The sequence below is a fragment of the Bubalus bubalis genome, chromosome 8 (genome assembly GCF_019923935.1).
Source record: "Bubalus bubalis isolate 160015118507 breed Murrah chromosome 8, NDDB_SH_1, whole genome shotgun sequence".
In the NCBI taxonomy this organism is placed as follows: Eukaryota; Metazoa; Chordata; class Mammalia; order Artiodactyla; family Bovidae; genus Bubalus; species Bubalus bubalis.
Window position 1 is genome coordinate 113,126,410 of NC_059164.1, and position 22,106 is coordinate 113,148,515.

General features: G+C 62.3%; 2 protein-coding genes and 1 long non-coding RNA gene across 3 annotated transcripts; 1 reads left to right on the forward strand and 2 right to left on the reverse strand.

The window, feature by feature from the left end:
- Positions 1–301: 301 nt before the first annotated feature.
- Positions 302–4,613, reverse strand: CDK5 (cyclin dependent kinase 5). Its single transcript, XM_006077681.4, has 12 exons — positions 4,456–4,613; positions 3,719–3,807; positions 3,562–3,629; positions 3,387–3,447; positions 3,232–3,288; positions 2,131–2,226; positions 1,919–1,993; positions 1,675–1,771; positions 1,465–1,534; positions 872–932; positions 680–760; positions 302–568 (listed from the first exon to the last, which is right to left on the reverse strand). The coding sequence occupies exons 1-12, from the start codon at positions 4,490–4,492 to the stop codon at positions 482–484; spliced, it is 879 nt and encodes a 292-aa protein (XP_006077743.1). The 5' UTR covers positions 4,493–4,613; the 3' UTR covers positions 302–481.
- Positions 4,614–6,376: 1,763 nt separating this feature from the next.
- Positions 6,377–22,033, forward strand: SLC4A2 (solute carrier family 4 member 2). The gene is made up of 23 exons (XM_006077673.4): positions 6,377–6,559; positions 8,783–8,896; positions 10,696–10,867; positions 10,998–11,239; positions 11,331–11,449; positions 12,935–13,167; positions 13,262–13,404; positions 15,438–15,618; positions 16,879–17,014; positions 17,094–17,259; positions 17,388–17,502; positions 17,603–17,787; positions 17,899–18,124; positions 18,248–18,463; positions 18,560–18,708; positions 18,884–19,078; positions 19,602–19,856; positions 19,977–20,066; positions 20,229–20,395; positions 20,747–21,000; positions 21,112–21,281; positions 21,541–21,714; positions 21,804–22,033. Exons 2-23 carry the CDS (start codon positions 8,846–8,848, stop codon positions 21,882–21,884), a joined length of 3,720 nt encoding a protein of 1,239 aa, XP_006077735.2. The 5' UTR covers positions 6,377–6,559; positions 8,783–8,845; the 3' UTR covers positions 21,885–22,033.
- Positions 13,544–15,438, reverse strand: LOC102416003. The gene is made up of 2 exons (XR_329238.3): positions 15,192–15,438; positions 13,544–13,890 (listed from the first exon to the last, which is right to left on the reverse strand). It is a non-coding gene; the product is annotated as an uncharacterized LOC102416003 (long non-coding RNA).
- Positions 22,034–22,106: the final 73 nt, after the last annotated feature.

The following is a 22,106-nucleotide window of genomic DNA, read 5'->3' on the forward strand; positions in this document are numbered from 1 at the left end:
GCTCCTCCTGGGCAGAGGAAGGGGCGGGGACAAGAGCACACAAACCACTGCACACACACACACCTGCAGGAGCAGCGTTGCCTCCCGCCCCCAGCACAGACACATGGGGTGAGCGTCACAGCCTCCAAGCCCCAGCCTCTGGCCACTTACGGTAGCAGAGCAAGGGCGGGGCAGTTAGGTTGCTGGAGCTGGAAGCAGGGTGACAGAGGGTGATCCAGTGAAGCAGACGCTCTCCCCCCAGCACTGCCCCGCCCCGCCCCACCCCACCCCACCCCAGAGCGCGTCACCACCACATCAACCAGACAGTGGGAAAGGAGCCAATTTATGAAATTAAATAAAGTCCACGGAGGGAGTGAAGACCACGGGTGAGGGCACCTCCACCCTGACCGGCCCAGCACAGCTGGAGCTCGGCACACAGCGCATCCCTGCCTTTCACCCCCTCCCCAGAGGGGGCGTCAAGTGTGGCCCCCAGCCCTGGAGCCTAGGGGGGGCAGAAGTCGGAGAAGTAGGGATGCTGCAGGGCCTCCTCCGCCGAGATGCGCTGGACCGGGTTACACTTGAGCAGGTTCTGGATGACAGGAAGAGGTGAGGTGGGTTCAGGCCAGGAGGCCTTGGGCTACCCCAGTCCACACCAGCCCCAACAAGTGCGCTGGCCGCCCCCCACGCTGCCCTTCATCACCTGCAGCAGGTCCCTCCCTGTGGCGTTGAGCTTGGGCACGACGTTCACCAGGGACGTTGTGGCCGGGTACATCGGGTAGGGCTGTTGGGGGGCAGGGAGAGTCAGACCAGCGGTGAAGGGGCGTGGAGGCTGCCAGGGCCCGACACTTGGGGTGAACCACGCATGACCCCCGCCCCCCTTGCCCCATCACACCTTATAGTCTGGCAGCTTGGTCATGGCGGGCCACTGCTCCTCGGTTGGCGTGCCCAGGAGTGTGTCCACGGGGTCAAGGGCCACTCAGGTGGAGGAAAGGGGCAGGCAAGCGGTTCTCTCCCCGGGAAAGGAGGTTCCTCCTACCCACCCCCACCCCAGCCCTCCTCACTCCATCCCCCAGTTCACGACACGAGCCCATGCCACCCTCATGCACAGTCTCAGCTGCATGCTGTTCTAGCAGACCAGATACTTGACAGCCATGATTAACTACTTTGATTGGAGCCCTGAGGTCTGTGGCCCCAGTGAGGCCCCCTCTATCACCTTCCTGCTCCCTCACCCTAAGGATTCAGCTCTCAGCAGGGGGGGACCGAGCCCTCCCTGCCTACCAGCCATACCAGCCAGCAGCACGCACCTGCCCCGTGACCTCCAGGGTGCTCACCACCCTCTGCCCTCAGGACAAGCCCGGAGGTGCCCCCAGTCCTGGCCCCGCCCCTCACTGCCCTCCCCGCCTGCACTCTGAGCTCTGGGGGGGCTTTCAGATCCCCTCCCGGGGGTTGGGGGGCGGCGTGAGGTGAAGGGAGATGGAAGGATATCGGAAGATCCTCTTCAGCTGGTCGTCTACATCATTGCCAGGAAAGAGGGGCCGCCCAGCATTGGCCAGCTCTGGGGGAGAGGCGGGGGCGATATGAGAAGAACCCCTCACCCCCATGCCCCCCACTCCCACCGCAGGGGCCCCACTCTGTTCCCCAGAGGTACCCTCCACTCCTTTGGGAGAGCACCTCTGCAGAACCCGGACACGTCACCTGCGAAGATGCAGCCGGCTGACCACATGTCGATGGACGTGGAGTACAGCTTGGCCCCAAAGAGGACATCGGGTGGGCGGTACCACAGCGTGACGACCTGGAGAAGAAGACCCCACCCATGGGAACCCCTAGTTAGAGATGGAGGAGAGTGCCCAGACAGGAGTCCTGGAGGAGGAGCTGAGCGATGCTCGTTGGGGACCCCCTCCCTCACTCCCAGCAACCCACCCTTACCCCTGCAGCTCACCTCAGCTGAGTAACAGCGAACGGGGATCCCAAAGGCGCGAGCCAAACCGAAATCAGCCAGTTTCAGCTCCCCATTCTGGGGGTGGGTGGGGAGACAGGCATGGAGAGGGGCTCTTCACAGTCTGAGGGCAGGCCCCCTCCTCCAACCTTCCTGCCTGGTTCCCCTCACCCTGCCCCGGCCTCCCAGACACGCTGCCCCCTCCCCAGAGGTACCCTGTTGATGAGCAGGTTCTGAGGCTTCAGGTCCCTGTGCAGCACGTTTCGGCTGTGACAGAAGCCCAGGCCTTTCAGCAGCTGGAAGAGGAATGACTGGGGCGGGGCAGGGAGGAGGTCATCAGACCCTCTGGATGGGACGTGCACCCTGCGGGGGATCATGGGCCCTGAAACCCCAGCCGTCTTTCAGCACCAAGCTCAGGGCAACTCACCCCTTCACTACTGAGGATCTTCTTTGTACTCTGCTGGGTACTCAAAATGAACGCCGAATGGGGGAGCCCTGGTCCCCACCTTTCTGGAACTGGCAGCTTGGTGGGGCTTCCTGCCTTCCCATCCCACACTGCTGTCTGTCCCCTACCTGGCCTCATTTGAACACGGACATCATAACCATCCATGTGTATATTGTGCCGTGTTATCATTTATCATTCTTGAGAATCCCTTGGACAGCAAGGAGATCAAACCAGTCCATCCTAAAGGAAATCAACCCTGAATATTCATTGGAAGGACTGACATTGAAGTTCCAATACTCTGGCCACCTGATGCAAAGGGCCAACTCATTGGAAAAGACCCTGATGCTGGGAAAGATGGAGGGCAGGAGGAGAAGGGGACGACAGAGGATGAGAGGGTTGGATGGCATCACCGACTCAATGGAATGAGTTTGAGTAAACTCCAGGAGATAGTGAAGGACGGGGAAGCCTGGCGTGCTGCAGTTGATGGGGTTGCAAAGAGTCAGGACTGAGCGACTGAACGACAACAACAGATATCAAGCACTTATTTCCCTTGGAACCTTGGACAGGGCACTTGGGCCTAGAACAGTGCCTGGCACACAGCATTCAGTAAGAATCAGTAGGATGAGTGAATCTCTTGGAACCTCATTTTCCCACCTCTCGAATGTAAATCCTATCACTGACATCAGAGTTCCTTTCAGGTTAAAGGGGTCACGTGAAAATGATCACTAAAACGGAGGCTCCTAGAAGCAGAAACAGGGTTTTCTCCTCCCCTCGTTCCCTGAGTGTCTCCATGAGGGGCCTGGGAACATGTTCACTGAATACAGACTCCAAATCCAGCCTCAATGAGCTCCCAGGAAACCGGTTTCCTTACCTTCACAATTTCAGGATCTAGGTCACCATTGCAGCTGTCGAAATACTTCTTAAGGTCCTGAAAAAGGAATGGGGGTGGGGGATGGGACAGAGATGAACCTCAGCTGGGGTCCCTGTATCCTCCCAAGGCTACTGGCCCTCCAGCCCCCGTTTCACCTGGTCGCAGAACTCAAAAACCAAAGTCAGCTTCTTGTCGCTGTGCAGGACGTCATGGAGCCTGGGGAGAAGTGAGGGCTTGGGCAGGCAGGGCCACAGCCTGCACCTAAGAGCCCAATATCAGCCCAGCCCATCTCTGAAGCCCCCACCTCCTCTGACCCAGCCACCCACACACCTGACGATGTTCTTGTGCTTCAGCTCCTTGAGTAGGCAGATCTCCCGAAGGGCAGAACTCGGCACGCCCTACACGTTGGAGGGGCCAGGTGGCCACAGTCACATCCCACCCGGCCCAGGCCCCCAGCCCCTCCCTGGCCCTGGCACCCAAGTCCTACCTCGTCATCGTCATCCAGCCTCACCCGTTTCAGAGCCACAATCTCATGAGTCTCCCGGTTTTTGGCCTTGAACACTGTTCCATAGGTGCCTAGAGGAAGGAGGGGAGGGGTAGGGAAAGGATGGGGCACACTTTCCCAACTCAGGAAGCCCCTGCCGGGACAGCAAGCAGCGTGGGAGGGTGTTACTGCTGATACTAGAGGAGCAAGGGAAGATATCTGGGGTAAAGGTTGGGCATGGCAGAGAGCTCTGTGTGTGGTGATGTGGCAAAGAGGCGCTGCAGATGGCTCAAGGGTGAAGGGGCCAGGTGAGGAGGTCTATCACAAAGGCCGAGCTTCTGGAGGGTCTGGAAATAGGGAGCAGGGGTCTGGGAGAATAAGGGCTGGCAGGAACGCAGAGGTTGGAGGTCTGCAGAGAGAACTGAGGCTGGGGGTGGGTCAGGTTGTGCAAGAGGTGCTGAGTGAGGATGGAGAGGAAATGCAGGACGTGTAGAGGTCGGGAGGTGGGTCACTGGGAGTGCTAAGGTGGGGAGTGGGGCGTCCATGGGAAACGCTAGCGGCGGGGGGGCGGGGAGGGGGACTGCTGTCTGCACGGAGTGTTGAGCTAGGGGGCCAGGGCTGCAGCCAGTGCTGAGGTCGGAATCTGTGGGTATTGCTGACGGTAGAGGAGCCAGGGCTGCAAGTAATGCTGAAGGGTCTGCAGAAGAAGATTTTGCAGGAGCATCTCGCGGTCCCATTACCTTCCCCAATCTTCTCCAGTTTCTCATATTTCTGCATCACGGCAGTCGCGCGAGGACCCTTGCGGGCCCTGGGTTCTGAGACTCCGGGCCCGGCGTTGCAGAGGAGGCGGTACCCCAGCCTCCGGGCCCTGCCCCGCCCTCCCGCCTGCGCATGGGCTTCTGGGGCTTGTAGTCCTAGGACGCCAGGTGTCCCAATAGCGCCCGGGGTGGTAGGCAACAAAAAGACTACAACCCCCAGCAGGCTGCGCTCGGGCTCGCTGCAGCTCTTGCCTCCCCGGGACTCCGGTTACACCGCGGAGGCCACCCTTGGACTTCAAGTTCCAGGAAGCACTGCGTGTCCGCTTTCCCGGCTCCTCACAGTCGCGCGCGGCTCCCAGGGTGCCCCGCTCGGGTATTCCTTTCAGTGATTACACGCTTCTTTGGGAAAAGAGTCTCTCCGGGACTACACGTTCCAGAATGCTGCAGGGGTGGGGGCGGTGGTGGGGTGGGATGGGGTGGGATGGAGGGGCGCTTTCCAGAGTCCGGGCTTTGGCAGCCTGCCTCCCGAGCCCAGGTGGCCCTGGCTCTGCCCGGGTTGATGGTGTTGAGCTTCCAACGACCTCCTGACACTCCCATAACCGGTTCGAACCTCTCCCTGGGCCGTCCAGTGAGCTCAGGATTGCCTGGGGAATGGCTCTGAGCCATATCTTGCCGATGATGACTTCACAGGGGCCAGCTGCCCGCAAGGCTGGAAAGAGAGACAGGTGTGCCCCACTGGAGGCTGGATTCACCATAAGCCAGAGACTTCTCTCTCTCCCCTTTTTGTGGTCCCGGAACCCACCCGACTCCAGCAGTTCGCTCCTCCCTGATATTCCGAGGCAAGCTGGCGCACTGGGGAGGTGTACCCACCCTCTCCCACCCCACCCCCACCACCTTACAGAGCCCCGGCCCACTGGAGTCGGCCAGGGTGTGGCCCTAGAGCTGGCAGGTTGGTTACCGCCCTCAACAGACAGAAGGACGGACAGAAGCTACACTTGAAGCGGCCTTGACCTCATCCCTTAAGGAGTTGATTATAGATTTATCTTGTGGCTTCTCTCTAATTGTCTCATGATTGCATTCTTGAGGGCTGTGAACTGGATGAAAACTGCCCTCAAACAGCACTCCTCGGCGCCGCCGGAACCGACGTAGGGGCTTAAACAGTTTGTTAATTAACTCGTTTATGTCTGAACGTTTTCTGCGTACACAATGCTGTCCTTCCCTCGGTGGCAGACTCTCAGAAGCGAAACATAGATTCGCTTATCTGGAAGAATTTATAATTTGAGAAAACAAGAAATAGATCTTTAAATGACAGGTGATGACTATGAATAGGGTTCGAGAAAGGAGGTCACGGCAGGGAATCTATCCGAGGCAGAAGTCCCCCGGTTCGGAAAGACTTAGCACAGAGTAATGGGTATCCAACCCGCACCGCCATCACCGCTCTTCGACCCCACCCCCGTCCTCCTGGCAAAGATAGGGGCTTCCTTGGAGGCACTGGGGACAACTAAGGGTGGAAGGCTGGGGCTGCCTGCGGGCGCAGAGAGACTCTTGACCCCCGATGCATTGATATTTCAATTTCCTCCGAATTGCCTAATAGCTTGGTGCCTCTCCCCACCCCCCCTCCCCGCCCCCCGCCTGGGATTCCTAGGATGAGGCGGGCTTCCTTTCCGCCCAGAGGGCCAAATGAAGCTAGGAGACGGCGTCTCCAGGCACCCGAGCTCGTTGCGGGGAAGCGCTGGGCGGCTGCCTCCCGCCGCGCGGAGGGTCAAGCCAGGGGCGGCCTCCTCGGCTCTGAGATCCGGGCGCCGCGCAGTGCTTGGCCGCGCGCCTCCGCCCCCTGGGTCTCGGCCCCACTCCCCGCCTCCAGGCCCGCCGCGCCGGGGCCGCGCACGGTGCGCCGGGGCGCGCGCACGTAGGGGGCTGGCCTGCCCGCGACGCGGGGGAAAGTTGAGTTGGGAGAAGTTGGGAGCGGCGGGGGGCGCGCCCCGAGGTGGGCCCGGGGGAAGCCGTCGGGAGCGCGCGAGGGCTCCAGAGCCGGCGGGGAGAGAGACCCCCGAGACCCCTGGAGCGCCAGGTCCAGAGGAAGCGGGTAAGCTGGGAGGTGGCGCAGGGGGAGGGCTGGGGCCGCGGAGAGAGGAAGGGAGGGGGAAGGAAAGGGGGGAACTCGGCACTCGGAGCGGGGAGGGAGTGGAAGTGCAGGAAAGGGCGGAGACTGGGGCGCGGGGACGCGAGCGGAGTGATTGCGGGTCGGAAGAGGGGTCTAGAGTCCGCTTCTTCGAGTTCCCTAAAGCGAGGGTGCCGCGCCCCCTGCCACCGGGAGGGGGTACTCTCTGGCAGGCGCCGCCGGCCCTCCCGAACCCGGGCAGTACGCCAGACGACACCCTTCCCGTGCCACCCCCTACTCTAGCCTTAAGGCCCGTCCAGGGCGCCCCTGCCTAAGAGTTGCCCCGAGCCTCTGCCTCTGCCCCCCAATCTCGGGCTTGGGAGGCGGAGCCAGGAATGGGGGTGGCGGGTCAGGTCGGGACAAGGGGTCAGGCCGGAGAAGGAGCAGCTGGGTGGGGATGGGAAAGACGAGCCCGGGAGAGTGCGACCTAACTAACTCCTGGCCGGAGTGGGAGAGGGGGTGCTGGCTGGCCCGCGTGGGGAGCTCTGTGCTGGGTGTAGGGGCACGGCGCTGACCTGCACTCCAGGGTCCACTTTCTCCTCCTCCCTGAGCTCCCCACTCCCGCCAGCCCCTCGTCAGGAGAGCGGTGGAATGTGAGTCCACTTGGGGGGCGGACGGCGGTGGTGATTAATGCCCATGTGGGGGTCCGGAGTGCTAATCCTCCGGGCCGGTCGGGGCTGGTCCCTGGAATGTGCCCCCACCCTGGATTATCGACACCGATGCTCTGGACAGAGGCAGCTTTGTGTTCTGGGGACAGCGCGGTGGGGGTAGGGGGAGGTAGAGGGAGGAGGGCGGGGGAGGACGGAGGAGCACACCGAGAGCCCAGCCGGGAAGTGGAAGCGGGGCACGGGCAGGTGCCAGGCACTCCCTCCCAGACCGGGTTGTCTCTTCCAGTGCCCGGCGCCCCAACAGCAGACTTGCCCTGGCGCAGAGCCTGCTAAGAGGGGAGCTGAAGAGAGCACTCAGCTGAGCTGGAATGCCCCGCTAGGGGCATGTGTAGCTCCAGGCTCCCCACCCTGGACCGACCTATATTGTTTGACCCTACACTGACCTGTGTCACCCCTGAGTTGGCCCTAAATCCGGTAACCCTGACCACCACCCCGCCACCAGCGACACACCGGGGAGCTCAGTTCTCTTGCCATCACAGAGCACCCCCTCCACTAGGAATGGGTCCCCCCCAGTTTGCTGGTCAGCTTCCCTAACCGCAGCCCTTCTGCTGGCCTCCTTCCGCGCCCGGCGCCCTCCCCAGAAGCCCCTACAGTCACAGTCAGGAGGGCGTCAGCCGGCCGCTCAGATTTTCCTGGCCGCGGGTTTGGGGAGGGGAAGCACTGAGACTGCCCCCAGGGCAGAACCTCGGGCTTTCTGTGCCCCCTCCTCCCCGGACGTCACGTGCCCCTCCCCCAGTATAAAGCGCTGCCCGGCCAGTGCCGCCCGCCGGGCCGCCCTCCCACTGCCAGAGTGGAGCTGGGCTCCTGCCCCTCCCTGGGAGCCTCCTCCTCCCCTACTTCGGGGCTGGGCTTTTTTTTTTTTTTTTTTTCGGAGGAGGGGGGGCACAGGAGAGCAGCCCCCTTTGCGGGTTGCTCTGGGCTCACTCCAGAGCTCTGTCTGCCTTCCTTCATCCCCCTTTGCCCCGGCCCAGCTCTGGGTCTCACCCCCTACCCCTGTACACCCGTCTCTGGTCTCAGCCCCCTCTGCCAGCCGTGACCAGCCCTCTCCGCTCCCACTGCACTTCTGGCTCGGCCTGTCCTCCCTCTTCCTCTATCTCCCCAAGCTGATCTCTGCTGCTGTCTCTCCAGGTCTGGGCCTGCCGCCTTCCTGCCCCCGCCACCCCGGGGGTCTCCCACCCTCTCCTCTCTCCCCCTGCCTCGGTTCAGTCCCTGGGCCTGCTGGGCCTCCATCCTCGCTTCGGTTCTTTGTTCCTCTCTTTTCTTAACTTTCCTGTCTTAACTTTCTCTGCTCCCCGCTCCACCCTCCCAGAATCAGGCGCCAAGGCCCTTGGGAGCCTGGGAGGATCGTGTGCAAGCAGGAGACCCCCCCGCAGGGCCCTGCCCTCGCCTGGGCTGGTCTGGGCTGGGGGAGCTGTGTGATGTGGGGGTGCCCCCGCTGGCCTGGGGCCTCCCTCACCTGGTGATCAGTGCCCTCCCCCAGGTTATGCCGCCACCTCGTCTCCCTGAAAGGCGCAGCTACAGCGAGAAGGGCTAAGATTTGGCCATGAGCAGCGGCCCCCGGCGCCCCGCATCGGGCGCGGATTCCTTCCGCACGGTGAGTATTGCTCACTGCTCCTGTGCACCACCATCGCTGGGGCTGTGGCTGAGGGTGTGTGAGTGAGTGAAGAGGCCGCCACTGGGACTCTGGGCAAGAGTGAGGGTCTGTGTCAAACAGGGGTGTGAGTGTGTGTGCATGTGCGCGTGTGAAGAAGCCCGAGAGGGGAGCCTGGATGGACTTGGGAAGGGCATTGCCATGCCTCTCCTTGCACGGGCCCGGGCCTTGCACGGGCCACCGGGTCTGGGACAGGTACTGGTGTTGGCGGTCAGATGGCTTCCAGCCCTGGGGAGGGCCTTGCGGCTCTGTTCCCTGAAGCCCTGGGAGGTTGTTTATCCTCCTCAGCGGGAGAGGAGGAACTTTGGGAATCCTGGGTCTCTAACCGGTGACAGCCCCCTCCCCCGCCCTGGGTCTTGGAGGCTGCGCCTGCCGGGCCTGCTGCACGGGGCTTCTGGGCAGACCGCCCCGCCCCCCGGCCCCACGTGCCACCCAGGCCCAGCCCCTCCCGGCCCCCACGTGGCCGCCGCCCCACGTGTCCCCCTTCCAGTGTTCCTGGGAAGGGCAATGATTAACCCCAGCGCTGGCATCATCCGCGCGTCATTGGTCACTTGGGCCCACGGGGGCACGTGACTGGGGCGAGGTGCCGGCCAGTCCCCTCCCCCTCCGCCCCCAGTTCACCCCAGCCCGCAGCCATGGACTTCCTCCTGCGGCCTCAGGTGCGAGGGGCTCTCTGCCCTCCTCCCCCCACCCCGGGCTAGCCCCCTTCTGCTCACTGGCTTCGGCCGCCCCGCTCCACTGCCTTCCTCCGGTGCTCTTTCTGGTGAGAGTGGGGCCCCGTGCCTGGGGGTAGTTGGCGGGGAAGCCGGGCTCGAGCAGCAGAGATGGGCTGACCAGGGTTGGGGTGGGGGGTGCAAGCTCCTGGTCCTGGCCTCTAGTATTCAGTGTGTCCCCCCTCCCTGCCCTACCCAGCGGCTCCTGACCCCACCTCCCAGGCTCTGCAAGGCCCGCCCTCCTTCCCAGCCCACCTCCCTCCGCTCTTTCTTGCTCGGGTACCCCTGTCCTTGGAGATCTTGATGTCCTTCAAGTCCAGAAGCTCTTCCTTGAGCAAATATTTGGTGGTGCCTGGAGCTGAGACCAGCCGGCAGGGGGTGGTGGTGGTTGGGGGGGGGGTGGGCGCTGGACCAAAGCCGCAGAGTGGCGGCTGCCTGCACCGCGGGGCTGAGCTCTCCAAAGCGCCACCACGGTCCTGGGCTCCCGCAGAATGACTCAGGTGCGGGGGTTGGAGGGGGGGGCGGGGCGGGGCGGGGCAGTGCTGCAGCCCGGGGCGCTGGCTCCCTCCGGTGGGCTCCCAGTTGACTCAGACCGAGCCCGGTCGGTTGGTTAGCTCAGGCGCCCCCCCCCCCCCCCCCCCCCCGCCACCAGGAGTTACTTGGCTCAGTGGGACAGGTCAGGGTCGCATTCACGACCATCAGCGTCAGCCATGTGAATGGCCCAGGTCACACCTCCGACCTTGACCTGCGGGGTGGACACACGGGACTTCTGTGGAGGCCTCCAAGGCTGACGCTTCCCACCTGCCCTAGAACCGACAGGAATGGGCCCAGCCAGGGTGCTTATGGCCCAGGACCCCGGTGGGGGGGCGGGGCAGGCTGCCGGGGGTAGGGTGCTGAGTCCCCGGCTTTGGAGTCGGGGCAGCTGGGGGGCAGGTACTGGATTTCTGCTGCTAGGCGGGCAGGGGGTGTGCTGGGACACCCCCCCACCCCCGCTCCCCGAGAGTCCTCACTGCCCCTTCTTCCTTGCAGCCAGAGCCTGAGAGCCTGGGCCCCGTGACTGCACCTGGCTTTGCAGCCGAGCAAGAGGAGGATGAACTCCACCGCACCCTGGGCGTGGAGCGGTTTGAGGAGATCCTTCAGGAGGCGGGGTCCCGAGGAGGGGAGGAGCTCGGCCGCAGCTATGGGGAGGAAGACTTTGAATGTGAGGGGGTCGGGGGAGGCGAGTTGGGGGCTGGCAGGGTGCTGCTCCGGGCTGGGGGCCTGGGGGCGGGGAGAGGCTGGGGGCCCGCCAGCGCCGGGCCCATTGGCAGCCAGTGCACCTGTCCCTGCAGACCATCGCCAGTCTTCCCATCACATCCACCACCCGCTGTCCACCCACCTGCCTCCCGACACCCGGCGCCGAAAGACACCCCAGGGCCCAGGGCGGAAGCCCCGCAGGCGCCCCGGAGCCTCCCCGACCGGGGAGACCCCCACCATTGAGGAGGGTGAGGAAGAGGAGGATGAGGCCAGTGAGGCCGAGGGGGCCCGGGCCCTCAGCCAGCCTTCGCCTGCCTCCACACCCTCTTCCGTGCAGGTGAGTGGGGCAGGGCTCCCCGGGGGGTGGGAGCACCGTCTGCAGGATCTCTGGCCCAGCCTCCCCTGCTCACACGGCTTCCTTGTTCTAGTTCTTCCTCCAGGAGGATGAAGGTGCCGACCGGAAGGCAGAAACCACCAGTCCCTCTCCACCTCCACCCCTGCCCCACCAGGAGGCAGCTCCCCGGGCCACCAAAGCAGCCCAGACTGGGTAAGGGTCCCCACACAGAGACCCCCCACGCCAGCATCGGTCAGCTGGGGTGGGGAGACAAAGCAGGAGCCTTGAGAGGCTCAGGCTGTGGTTCAAACCCAGTTATGCTGCTAGGATTTGACTCTGGACAAGAACCGACGTCTCTGAGTCCGTTTCCCCGTCTGTAAACCAAGTGTAATAGGACTTTTCCCACAAGGTGGTAGTAGGTTTCAAGGGTGGTGTGAATGAAAGTTTTAAATATGGTTTAGGCGCCTCCTCCCACACCTGCCATCTCCCCCCGGCCATGGCTTCTGGGGAGCAATGTCAAACACAGATCAGGGACTGGACAGGTGACCTTCTCACACCCCCGGGACCCCAAGGGGGTGAGAGGAATAGGAGGCCCCCCTCTTGCTTTTGGGGAGCTGCCAGTCCGCCCTGGCTGTGGTCTCGTGAAGTGGCAGTCAGCACAAGTTACTGCGCCAGACAGCTGGGTTCAGGCGGAACATCGGTACCAACAGGTGATTGTGCAGTTTGGGGACATCAGCCAGGGAAGGCTTCCTGGAAGAAACCACTTTGAACGAGGTCTCAAGGTCACTACTATCGCCTCCCTGTTGTTGTCCGGGTGCCAGGCAGTGTGAAGGGGCGGGGGGAAGTGAAGGGCAAATTGCCCCTCCGGGGCGGCACAGACTCGCTGGGGAGACAGGCCGTGTGGATGGAGCCAGGTCCACCTCAGCTGTCTGCACGGGGGGCGCAGGCCTGCGGGCCAGCAGACGGCCAGGAGGCGGGGGAGCCCGAGAGAGATCGGGGCATCGGACAAGGGGTTCAGATTTGTGGACAGGAGTGCGAACAGAACCTCGGGCACGGAAGGTTGGTGCAGGCGGAGAGAGCCTGGCTCAGGGGGCGCTGGTCACAGGCACGGGACAGGGGCTCAGAGCCGTGGGGGTGCCGGTCGCCAGGAGAACGGTGTACAAAGGTGTGACAGGGACAGGGCCCTCTGGGGGAAACGGGGAGAAAGGAAACCCTCACCCCCAGTTTGGGAGCTAAGAGCAGAAGCCAGAATCCTAAGGGACAGGTGCTCATACCCTCCTCACGGCTGTCGGGTGGGGGCAGGCGTCTCCAGCTCCAAAGGCCCATTTCCACGTCCTTTACTCCATTTGATTAGAAACACGGGCCCCTGTGAGCCCCGAGTCCGTTGCTAGCGGTCCCAACCTGGGCACTTTCCCGACATCACTGGCCCGCCCCGGGGAAGGCTGGCTTCAGCCTCCCTTTGGCGGCTTGAGTTTCTGTCCCAGGGCAGCTCGGAGGATTGCTGGGAAGGAAGGAGCTGGGTTCAAACACCACCCTCTGCTTCCAGAACCTTCTCTGTGCTTCCACATCCCCACCTACCAAGGCGTGTGGGGAGGGAGGCGGGGTTGGGGCCTGTGGGGGTCCCCTTTCCTGGGGGCCCTGGCTGAGCGGGAGGGGCCGGCCTTCCCAGGCTTGCTCACGGCCGCCCTGTCTGTGCAGGGCCCAGGTGGAAGAGGTGGTGGCCGTGGCCAGCGGCACAGCGGGAGGCGATGATGGGGGTGCCTCCGGGCGCCTCCTGACCAAGGCGCAGCCCGGGCACCGCAGCTACAACCTGCAGGAGAGGAGACGCATCGGAAGCATGACGGGGGCTGAGCAGGCACTGCTGCCCCGGGTCCCCACGGACGAGAGCGAGGCGCAGACGCTGGCCACGGCTGACCTGGACCTCATGAAGAGTGCGTGCCGGGCCTGGGCAAGCCTGGAGCTGGTGGGGCGGGGAGTGGGGGTAAGAGAAAGGGACCTTTGACCCTGTCCTCCCCACCACTGCAGGTCACCGGTTTGAGGATGTTCCTGGGGTACGGCGACACTTGGTGCGGAAGAATGCCAAGGCGTCTGTGCAGAGTGGCCGGGAAGGGCGAGAGCCTGGCCCCACTCCTCGGGCCCGACCCCGGGCCCCCCACAAGCCCCATGAGGTGAGTTTGGCGCTCCATGGTCTTCCATCATTTCCCTGTAGATCTGCTGTCCACAGCCCCCACTGCTTCTCAGACCAGCGGTGATCTCAAGCCCCAGGGTGGCCATGTATGGTTTTCAAGGTTGCGCACTGCACAAGAGTGCAGTCTTCAACAGTGTTGATTTTTTTTTAATTGACATATAGTTGATAACACAATATTATGTTAGCCTCAGGTGCCCCACATAACCAATCAACATTTAAACAACATTATAGAATATTCACTACGGTTAAGTCCAGTAGCTGTCTGTCCCCAAACCGTTATTACGGTGTTACTGAGCTGCCATTGTTGGTGTGGCTCTTACATTTCTGGTCCACATTCTAGACACGTTGACTTCTCTCACAGCCGTTTTCTGGCAGCTGGCAGTGAGGTGTCTGAGGGTGGCTTCATGCAGCAGCGTGCTTCATGTCTCAGAGTCCAGTGACTTCCCCACTCGAGTCCTCCCACATCCTGTCAGGGTGACAGGCACAGTGACTGGTCAGGGCCACTCAGGTATAGTGAAAGTGAAAGTCGCCCAGTTGTGTCCGACTCTTTGCGACCCCATAAACTATACAGTCCATGGAATTCTCCAGGCCAGAATACTGGAGTGGGGAGCTGTTTCCTTCTCTAGGGGATCTTCCCAACCCAGGGATCGAACCCAGGTCTCCCACATTGCTGGCAGATTCTTTACCAGCTGAGCCACCAGGGAAGCCTGGTCCTTTTTTTTTTTTTTTTAATTTTATTTTATTTTTAAACTTTACATAATTGTATTAGTTTTGCCAAATATCAAAATGAATCCGCCACAGGTATACATGTGTTCCCCATCCTGAACCCTCCTCCCTCCTCCCTCCCCATTCCATCCCTCTGGGTCGTCCCAGTGCACCAGCCCCAAGCATCCAGTATCGTGCATCGAACCTGGACTGGCAACTCGTTTCATACATGATATTTTACATGTTTCAATGCCATTCTCCCAAATCTTCCCACCCTCTCCCTCTCCCACAGAGTCCATAAGACTGTTCTGTACATCAGTGTCTCTTTTGCTGTCTCGTACACAGGGTTATTGTTACCATCTTTCTAAATTCCATATATATGCGTTAGTATACTGTATTGGTGTTTTTCTTTCTGGCTTACTTCACTCGGTATAATAGGCTCCAGTTTCATCCACCTCATTAGAACTGATTCAAATGTATTCTTTTTAATGGCTGAGTAATATCCATTGTGTATATGTACCATAGCTTTCTTATCCATTTATCTGCTGATGGACATCTAGGTTGGGAAGCCTGGTCCTTAGTGATGTTGCCCATCTAAGATTCCAGCACTCTGGTTTTGAGCCCTAACCCTGCCAGTGGGTTTTTTTGGGTAACCTTTTGATTGCGGTCAGACACAGTAAAAGCACACTGAGGTTAAGTGCACAGCTCCATGATGCTTTGCACATGTAAACCCTAGCCAAGCCTACCTTGATACAAGATGTCCCCACGCCCAGAGAGTCCCTTCAGGCCTCTGCCTCGTCAGCACCCTCAGAAGTCACCGCTGTGTCCCTCTCCAGTTTTGCCAGTTCTAGAAATGCGTGTAAATGCATCCTGCCAAGTTCCTGTGTGTTTAGTGACCGTTCATCAAACACTTCCTCCGAGTCATGTACGATGCTAAGTGTTCTGTGTACTTTTTCTTTTATCACCCACTGTGCCCCCCATTTTTAAAAATTATAGTTGACTTATAATGTGCTGGTTTCAGGTGTATGGGAAAGTGGTTCAGTTATACGTATGTATACATACCTGTGTTTTCAGGTTCTTTTCCCTTATAGGTTATTACAGACTATTGAGTACTTAGCTCTATGCTGTACGGTAAGTGGGTCCTTCTTGGCCCGCTAGAGGCCTTTGAGGTGGCTGGCATCGCTCTTACTTCACAGACAAGGGAGAGCCACGAGGTGGGTCAGTAACTCGCATGGGCTCCGGGCCTGCGCCCTGTGCGCCCCGGGGTCACAGCCTCCGTCCCACCACGCCTTCTCCTGTCACCCCAAGGTGTTTGTGGAGCTGAATGAGCTGCTGCTGGACAAAAACCAGGAGCCTCAGTGGCGGGAGACGGCACGCTGGATCAAATTCGAGGAGGACGTGGAGGAGGAGACGGAGCGCTGGGGGAAGCCCCACGTGGCCTCCCTGTCGTTCCGCAGCCTCCTGGAGCTGCGCCGGACCCTGGCCCACGGTAACGCGCACCCGCCTGTCCTCGCCCCGGGAACTGCCTTTACCCAAGCCCGTTCTCCGAGGACCAAACGGTCCCACACCTTTGTCTTGAGCAACAGGGTGTGTAATGTCACCAGAGCCCAGAAGGGAGCATCTCTTGTCATGATGTCACTTCTCACGAGGCCAGCCGTTCCTCGGGCTCTGTCGTTGGGTGACTGCAGGGCAGGCCTGACCCTCTTCTCTAGTCTGGCATCTTCAGCAAGCAGCTTCTCTAAGTGATATTTTCAGATAAACTGAAGCTGGTATGTTTTGGGTGCTGCAGTGTTGTTAAATGGTTTTGGTGGAATGCTTTCTGAGATCCTAGACGTTCTGGGCAGCCTGACCTAACCTGTAGGGCGGTGTGGGCTCCCAGCAGTGTGACCTAACCTGGAGGGCAGTGTGGCCTCTGCTGCATGAGCACAGGTGTTCACTTCTGATGTTCTGCTCTCAGCTTGTTTCCTCCTTCCTGGTGGGGAACCGCTCCCACTTGCTGTCAGCGGCCAAGGACTCAGAAGCCTGCTATCAGGACTGTTTCCCAGCTAGGAGATACTAGGCTCTGAGTGAGGCTTGAGGGCTTTGGGTGAGGTGCCAGAGCGCAGGGCTTGATCGCCAGGCTGTGCCGTCTGGCTTTTGGCTGCTCGGGGGGCCTTCGGTTTTGTTTGTTCTGTGTCCCCGTGAGTTGACCTTGACGGGAAAAGACCTGATGACTTTTGAGAGGACCTTCATCTCTCTGGGAAATGGCAGCTCAGAGCAGGGACAGGCTGGGTGTCCTTGAGCAGCTGCTGGACTTGGGGACGCTGAGGAGTCCAGGGTTGGGGGGGGAACTCTTCAGATGGCTCCGGGGCTGCCACAACCGGCTGGGTCGTGCTCCAGAAGGCAGAACTGGGCCCTCGAGCGGATGGCAGAGGTGGTAGCTCGGTCCAGAGGAAGTTCCCGGCAGCGAAGGGCAGTCCAGCCCATGTGGGTAGCCTGGGACGCTTCCTGCTGCGTGCTTCCCAGAAGGGGTGTCTGGGCAAGGTCTAGCCAGGTGGCCTCTCTGAGAGCTGCGGTTTCCTGGCCTCTGCTGAGCGTCACAACATTCCTGCAGGGAGAGAGGGCTTGGGGAGTTGGGCCTCGGGCCGAGCTGGGCCCCGCTCACTGGTTTCGGGGCTGGGCGGCGCCTCCCTGGCTGTCCCCCCGTTCCCAGCCCAGCCCCCCGTTTCTTGGCTGGGGATGAGGCCCCTCTGTGTCGTCCTCGTTCCAGGGGCCGTGCTCTTGGACCTGGATCAGCAGACCCTGCCTGGCGTGGCCCACCAGGTGGTGGAGCAGATGGTCATCTCGGACCAGATCAAGGCCGAGGACAGAGCCAACGTGCTGCGGGCCCTGCTGCTTAAACACAGGTGAGGCCCTGCGTGCCGCACCCTGCCTGCCTGGCCCCGGCCGCCAGCCCGCCTCACCTCCTCGCCTGCCGCCCCGCAGCCACCCCAGTGACGAGAAGGACTTCTCCTTCCCCCGCAACATCTCGGCCGGCTCCCTGGGCTCCCTGCTGGGGCATCACCATGGCCAGGGCGCCGAGAGCGACCCCCACGTCACCGAGCCCCTCATTGGAGGCATCCCTGAGACCCGGCTGGAGGTGGAGCGAGAGGTGAGGAGAAGGCAGCCTTGCCAGGGTGAGGTCCAGCCACCCCAGAGGCTGCACGACCATGAGCAAGCGGGGCGGGGGCGGGCAGGGGCAGGGCGGCCCAGCTGAATCCCGGCCTCCTGCCTTTCCAGCGCGAGCCGCCTGCTCCGGCTCCTCCGGCTGGCATCACTCGCTCCAAGTCCAAGCACGAGCTGAAGCTGCTGGAGAAGATCCCTGAGAACGCCGAGGCCACAGTGGTCCTCGTGGGTACGCAGGCGAGGACTGGGGATGGGATGGGGTGGCAGGGGTGGGGCGGCTAGAGGCCACCCTCGCTGGGCTCTCACCCACAACGGCCGCACACCTGCAGGCTGCGTGGAGTTCTTGGCCCGCCCCACCATGGCCTTCGTGCGGCTGCGGGAGGCGGTGGAGCTGGACGCGGTGCTGGAGGTGCCCGTGCCGGTGCGCTTCCTCTTCCTGCTGCTGGGCCCGAGCAGCGCCAACATGGACTACCACGAGATCGGCCGCTCCATCTCCACCCTCATGTCCGACAAGGTCAGCCGCTCCAGAACGCCACCCCAACCCCCTACCCCCAGCTCCCAGCCTGGCTCCCGGGCCCTGACCCCGCGTCCTGTGTCCTCACTCGCCCCGGTCCCGCCTTGGCAGCAATTCCACGAGGCGGCCTACCTGGCGGACGAGCGGGAGGACCTGCTGACAGCCATCAACGCCTTCCTGGACTGCAGTGTGGTGTTGCCGCCCTCCGAGGTGCAGGGCGAGGAGCTGCTGCGCTCAGTTGCTCACTTCCAGCGCCAGATGCTCAAGAAGCGGGAGGAGCAGGGCCGGCTGTTGCCCCCGGGCGCCGGGCTGGAGCCCAAGTCGGCTCAGGATAAGGGTACGGGGCCAGTACGAGCCAGAGGGCTGGATCGGGGCCGCCCGGGTCGGGCTGGGGCATCAGGAGGGTGGATGGGCGAGCGAGGGCAGGGATGGGCGCCCTGACGCAGGCCCTGGGCTGCAGCGCTCCTGCAGATGGTAGAGGTGGCTGGTGCGGTGGAAGACGATCCCCTGCGGCGGACGGGCCGGCCTTTTGGGGGGCTGATCCGAGACGTGCGGCGCCGCTACCCCCACTACCTAAGCGACTTCCGGGATGCGCTGGACCCCCAGTGCCTGGCCGCTGTCATCTTCATCTACTTTGCAGCCCTGTCTCCCGCCATCACCTTCGGGGGGCTGCTGGGTAAGGAGGGGCTTAGCCAGGGCGGAGCGGGGAGGGCACGGCTCCCCCAACCCCCTGCCTCGCCACCAGCCCCTGAGCAGGCTCCTGCTGCCCTAGGGGAGAAGACACACGACCTGATCGGGGTGTCGGAGCTCATCATGTCCACAGCCATCCAGGGCGTGCTCTTTTGCCTGTTGGGGGCCCAGCCATTGCTGGTGATCGGCTTCTCGGGGCCCCTGCTGGTCTTTGAGGAGGCCTTCTTCTCGGTGAGCGGCCATAGGCTGTTGGCGCTGGTTACTCCTGCCCGGCTCAGCTCCCGCTCCCCTTCCCCTCCGCCCCGACACGCCCCCGCACTGCCCCCCCGCACCCCCCCCCCAACTCCTTGGGAGCCCCCAGGCTCTGAGCCTGACTCCGCCCACCCCCTCGCCCTGCCTGCCCCAGTTCTGCAGCAGCAACAACCTGGAGTACCTGGTGGGCCGCGTGTGGATCGGCCTCTGGCTGGTGCTGCTGGCCCTGCTCATGGTGGCCCTGGAGGGCAGCTTCCTGGTGCGCTTCGTCTCCCGTTTCACCCAGGAGATCTTTGCCTTCCTCATCTCGCTCATCTTCATCTATGAGACCTTCTACAAGCTGGTGAAGGTGGGTAGGGCCCCCGTGGGACCTGGCCCATGAGGGACCTGGGGGCCTCCTTGCCCCTGGGGTCTCCATGCGTGAGGCCTGTTGCCAACACACACACTGGGACTTCAGATCGGTCTCAAAGACTCACATAGTTTTAGTAACAAAGGTGACGTGTGCTTTTGATAAGGTGGCAGAGGATCCAGAAAGTCAGAGGGAAAGGCCCCCAAGTTGACAGACATGCTCTCACGTCTGTGTCTGGGTCAGGATCAGACGTGTCCCCAGGGTTCGCCACGCTCCCCTGGATGCTCCTCCAGGCCTCTCTGGAGCCTCATTCCAAGCTGCCTTCTCCAATTAGACCAGCCCCGCTCTCTTAGCCCCCAGTGGTCTTGCACTCCCATCTGTTCACCTCAGTCATTTTCTTAATCAAGACAAGCTCCCTGAAGGTAGGCTGACCACCCTGGGCCTGCCTGTCCCAACTCAGCAGACAGCTCAGTCCCAGACCTCTGGCCAGTTAAGCATATGGAGTCCTTTGTTCTCTCCCCAGATCTTCCAGGAGCACCCCCTCCACGGCTGTTCCATCTCCAACAGCTCTGAGGCAGGCAGTGGCGAGAATGCCACATGGCCTGGGGCAGGAGCCACGCTGGGGCCAAGGAACGAGAGCTCAGCCAGGCCGCCCGGGCAGGGCAGGCCCCGGGGCCAGCCCAACACCGCCCTGCTGTCGCTGGTTCTCATGGCCGGCACCTTCTTCATCGCCTTCTTCCTGCGCAAATTCAAGAACAGCCGGTTCTTCCCCGGCCGGGTGTGTGGGCTGGCAGGCCCGAGGGAGGCGTAGAGCCCCCGGGCGGGGGAAGGAAGGGGGCAACTCGCAGTCCGGCCTGGACAGCGGCGTGGGGCCTCTGAGCGCGGTGCTTGCCCACAGGTACGGCGCGTGATTGGGGACTTCGGGGTGCCCATCGCCATCCTCGTCATGGTGCTCGTGGATTACAGTATTGAGGACACCTACACCCAGGTACAGCGGCGTGCGGTGGTGAGGGGGTGCGGGGCTCCAGGCCCCAGGACCAGGGCTGCTGCTAAGCCAGGCAGACACCAGGCCTCTCCCACGGCACTCGCTCAGCGTCCCCCCAGCCCCAGTACAACTCAGGGCACTCCCCCCCCACCCTCTGCCCTGCAGAAGTTGAGCGTGCCCAGTGGCTTCTCAGTGACAGCCCCAGAGAAGCGTGGCTGGGTCATCAACCCCCTGGGGGAGAAGAGCGCCTTCCCCGTGTGGATGATGGTTGCCAGCCTGCTGCCCGCCATCTTGGTCTTCATCCTTATCTTCATGGAGACACAGATCACCACGTGAGTGGTCCTGGCAGAGGGGTCGCTGTGCAGACAGGGACAGGGACGACCTGCTGCATGAACGGGCTGGAACCCCCAGCAGGCTGGCTGCTGAAGTTTGTAGACAACAGAAAATCCCACTGAAATGTGCCTGCATGGGCACAGACCATGCTGGGCGCTGTCCAGGGGGTGGGGGGTGGCCACTGGGACAGGACTCAGCTCCGTGATGGAACCCTCGTCCTGAAGAGGATGGGCAGGGACCTCCGGGTTCCAGAAACAGGAGGTGACTGCCTGGGCGCTCTGGAAAGACCCAGTTGTCTGCCGAGCTGGGCTGGGGGGCCCGGGGTTCAGGGTGTGCCTGTCCCTGTTCAGGCTGATCATCTCCAAGAAGGAGCGCATGCTTCAGAAGGGTTCTGGCTTCCACCTGGACCTGTTGCTCATTGTGGCCATGGGCGGCATCTGTGCCCTCTTTGGCTTGCCATGGTTGGCCGCCGCCACTGTCCGCTCTGTCACGCACGCCAACGCGCTCACGGTCATGAGCAAGGCAGTGGCGCCCGGGGACAAGCCCAAGATCCAGGAGGTCAAGGAGCAGCGGGTGACAGGACTGCTGGTGGCCCTGCTCGTGGGTATGTTCACCTCTCCCCCAAGCCTTGCTGGAGGGGTCTCGTGGCCGTGGCTGCTGCGGGTGGAGGGGTGGAGCGCCCCGGGGCCAGCTATTCCTCCCCCTCGCCCCACAGGCCTCTCCTTGGTCATCGGGGATCTGCTCCGGCAGATCCCCCTGGCTGTGCTCTTCGGGATTTTCCTGTACATGGGCGTGACCTCCCTGAACGGGATCCAGTTCTATGAGCGGCTGCACCTGCTGCTCATGCCGCCTAAACACCACCCGGACGTCACCTATGTCAAGAAGGTGAGACCCAGCTGGGAAGGGCCCCAGCCCTCTCCCCGCGCCATCCAGTCTGTGTGGGTCACCCTCCGGCCCCCCATGTATCCACTCTGGCCAGCCACCATTCAGCCTATGCAGACCTGGCTCCCGTAAGCACCCAGGCAGGCACTTCCACCTGCCCCTGCGGAGGGGAGAGGGACCGTCATCCTCTGGTCGTGGTAGGCCCGGATGGCTCTCCGGGGCCCGGGCTCACCCTTCTTGCCCTGCATCACTCCGCCCCCAGGTCCGGACCCTGCGTATGCACCTGTTCACGGCCCTGCAGCTGCTCTGCCTGGCCGTGCTCTGGGCTGTCATGTCCACCGCGGCCTCCCTGGCCTTCCCCTTCATCCTCATCCTCACGGTGCCACTCCGCATGGTGGTGCTGACCCGCATCTTCACCGAGCGGGAGATGAAATACGTAAGGCCTGCGCTCCTCCCCAGCCTCGCCCGGCGCCCCTACGCGGTCTTGCTGGGAGGTCGCCCACCTTCCTCTGTCCTCGCCCACAGCTGGATGCTAACGAGGCAGAACCGGTGTTCGATGAACGGGAGGGTGTGGACGAGTACAACGAGATGCCCATGCCTGTGTAACTGCTGCCTGGACGGACAGCCAAGGGATGGACGGACAGAGGGAACGGGCTGGGGGCGGTGCTTTCCCCATCCTCCTCCCTCCTCATTTTTATTTAAGTAATTTAAGCCCCCCCCCTCTCCCCGCAGGCAGTAAAGTGCTTCGGACCCTACCTATCCCTGCTCTCTGTGTGTGTCAGTGTCAGCCAGGTGTGAATGGGAAACACGTGGGGGAACCCAGCCCAA

Excerpts from the sequence above, each read along its gene's own strand:
- CDK5 (XM_006077681.4), bottom strand. The coding sequence starts at position 4,492 with ATGCAGAAATATGAGAAACTGGAGAAGATTGGGGAAG. Across the intron at positions 933-1,464 it reads CAGCTGAAGAGGATCTTCCG|ACTCCTGGGCACGCCAACCG; the intron begins ATATCCTTCCAT and ends CCCCGTGGACAC. Across the intron at positions 761-871 it reads CCAAGCTGCCAGACTATAAG|CCCTACCCGATGTACCCGGC; the intron begins GTGTGATGGGGC and ends GCCCCCCAACAG.
- SLC4A2 (XM_006077673.4), top strand. The coding sequence starts at position 8,846 with ATGAGCAGCGGCCCCCGGCGCCCCGCATCGGGCGCGGATTCCTTCCGC. Across the intron at positions 10,868-10,997 it reads TGGGGAGGAAGACTTTGAAT|ACCATCGCCAGTCTTCCCAT; the intron begins GTGAGGGGGTCG and ends CTGTCCCTGCAG. Across the intron at positions 17,015-17,093 it reads GCCCTGCTGCTTAAACACAG|CCACCCCAGTGACGAGAAGG; the intron begins GTGAGGCCCTGC and ends GCCGCCCCGCAG.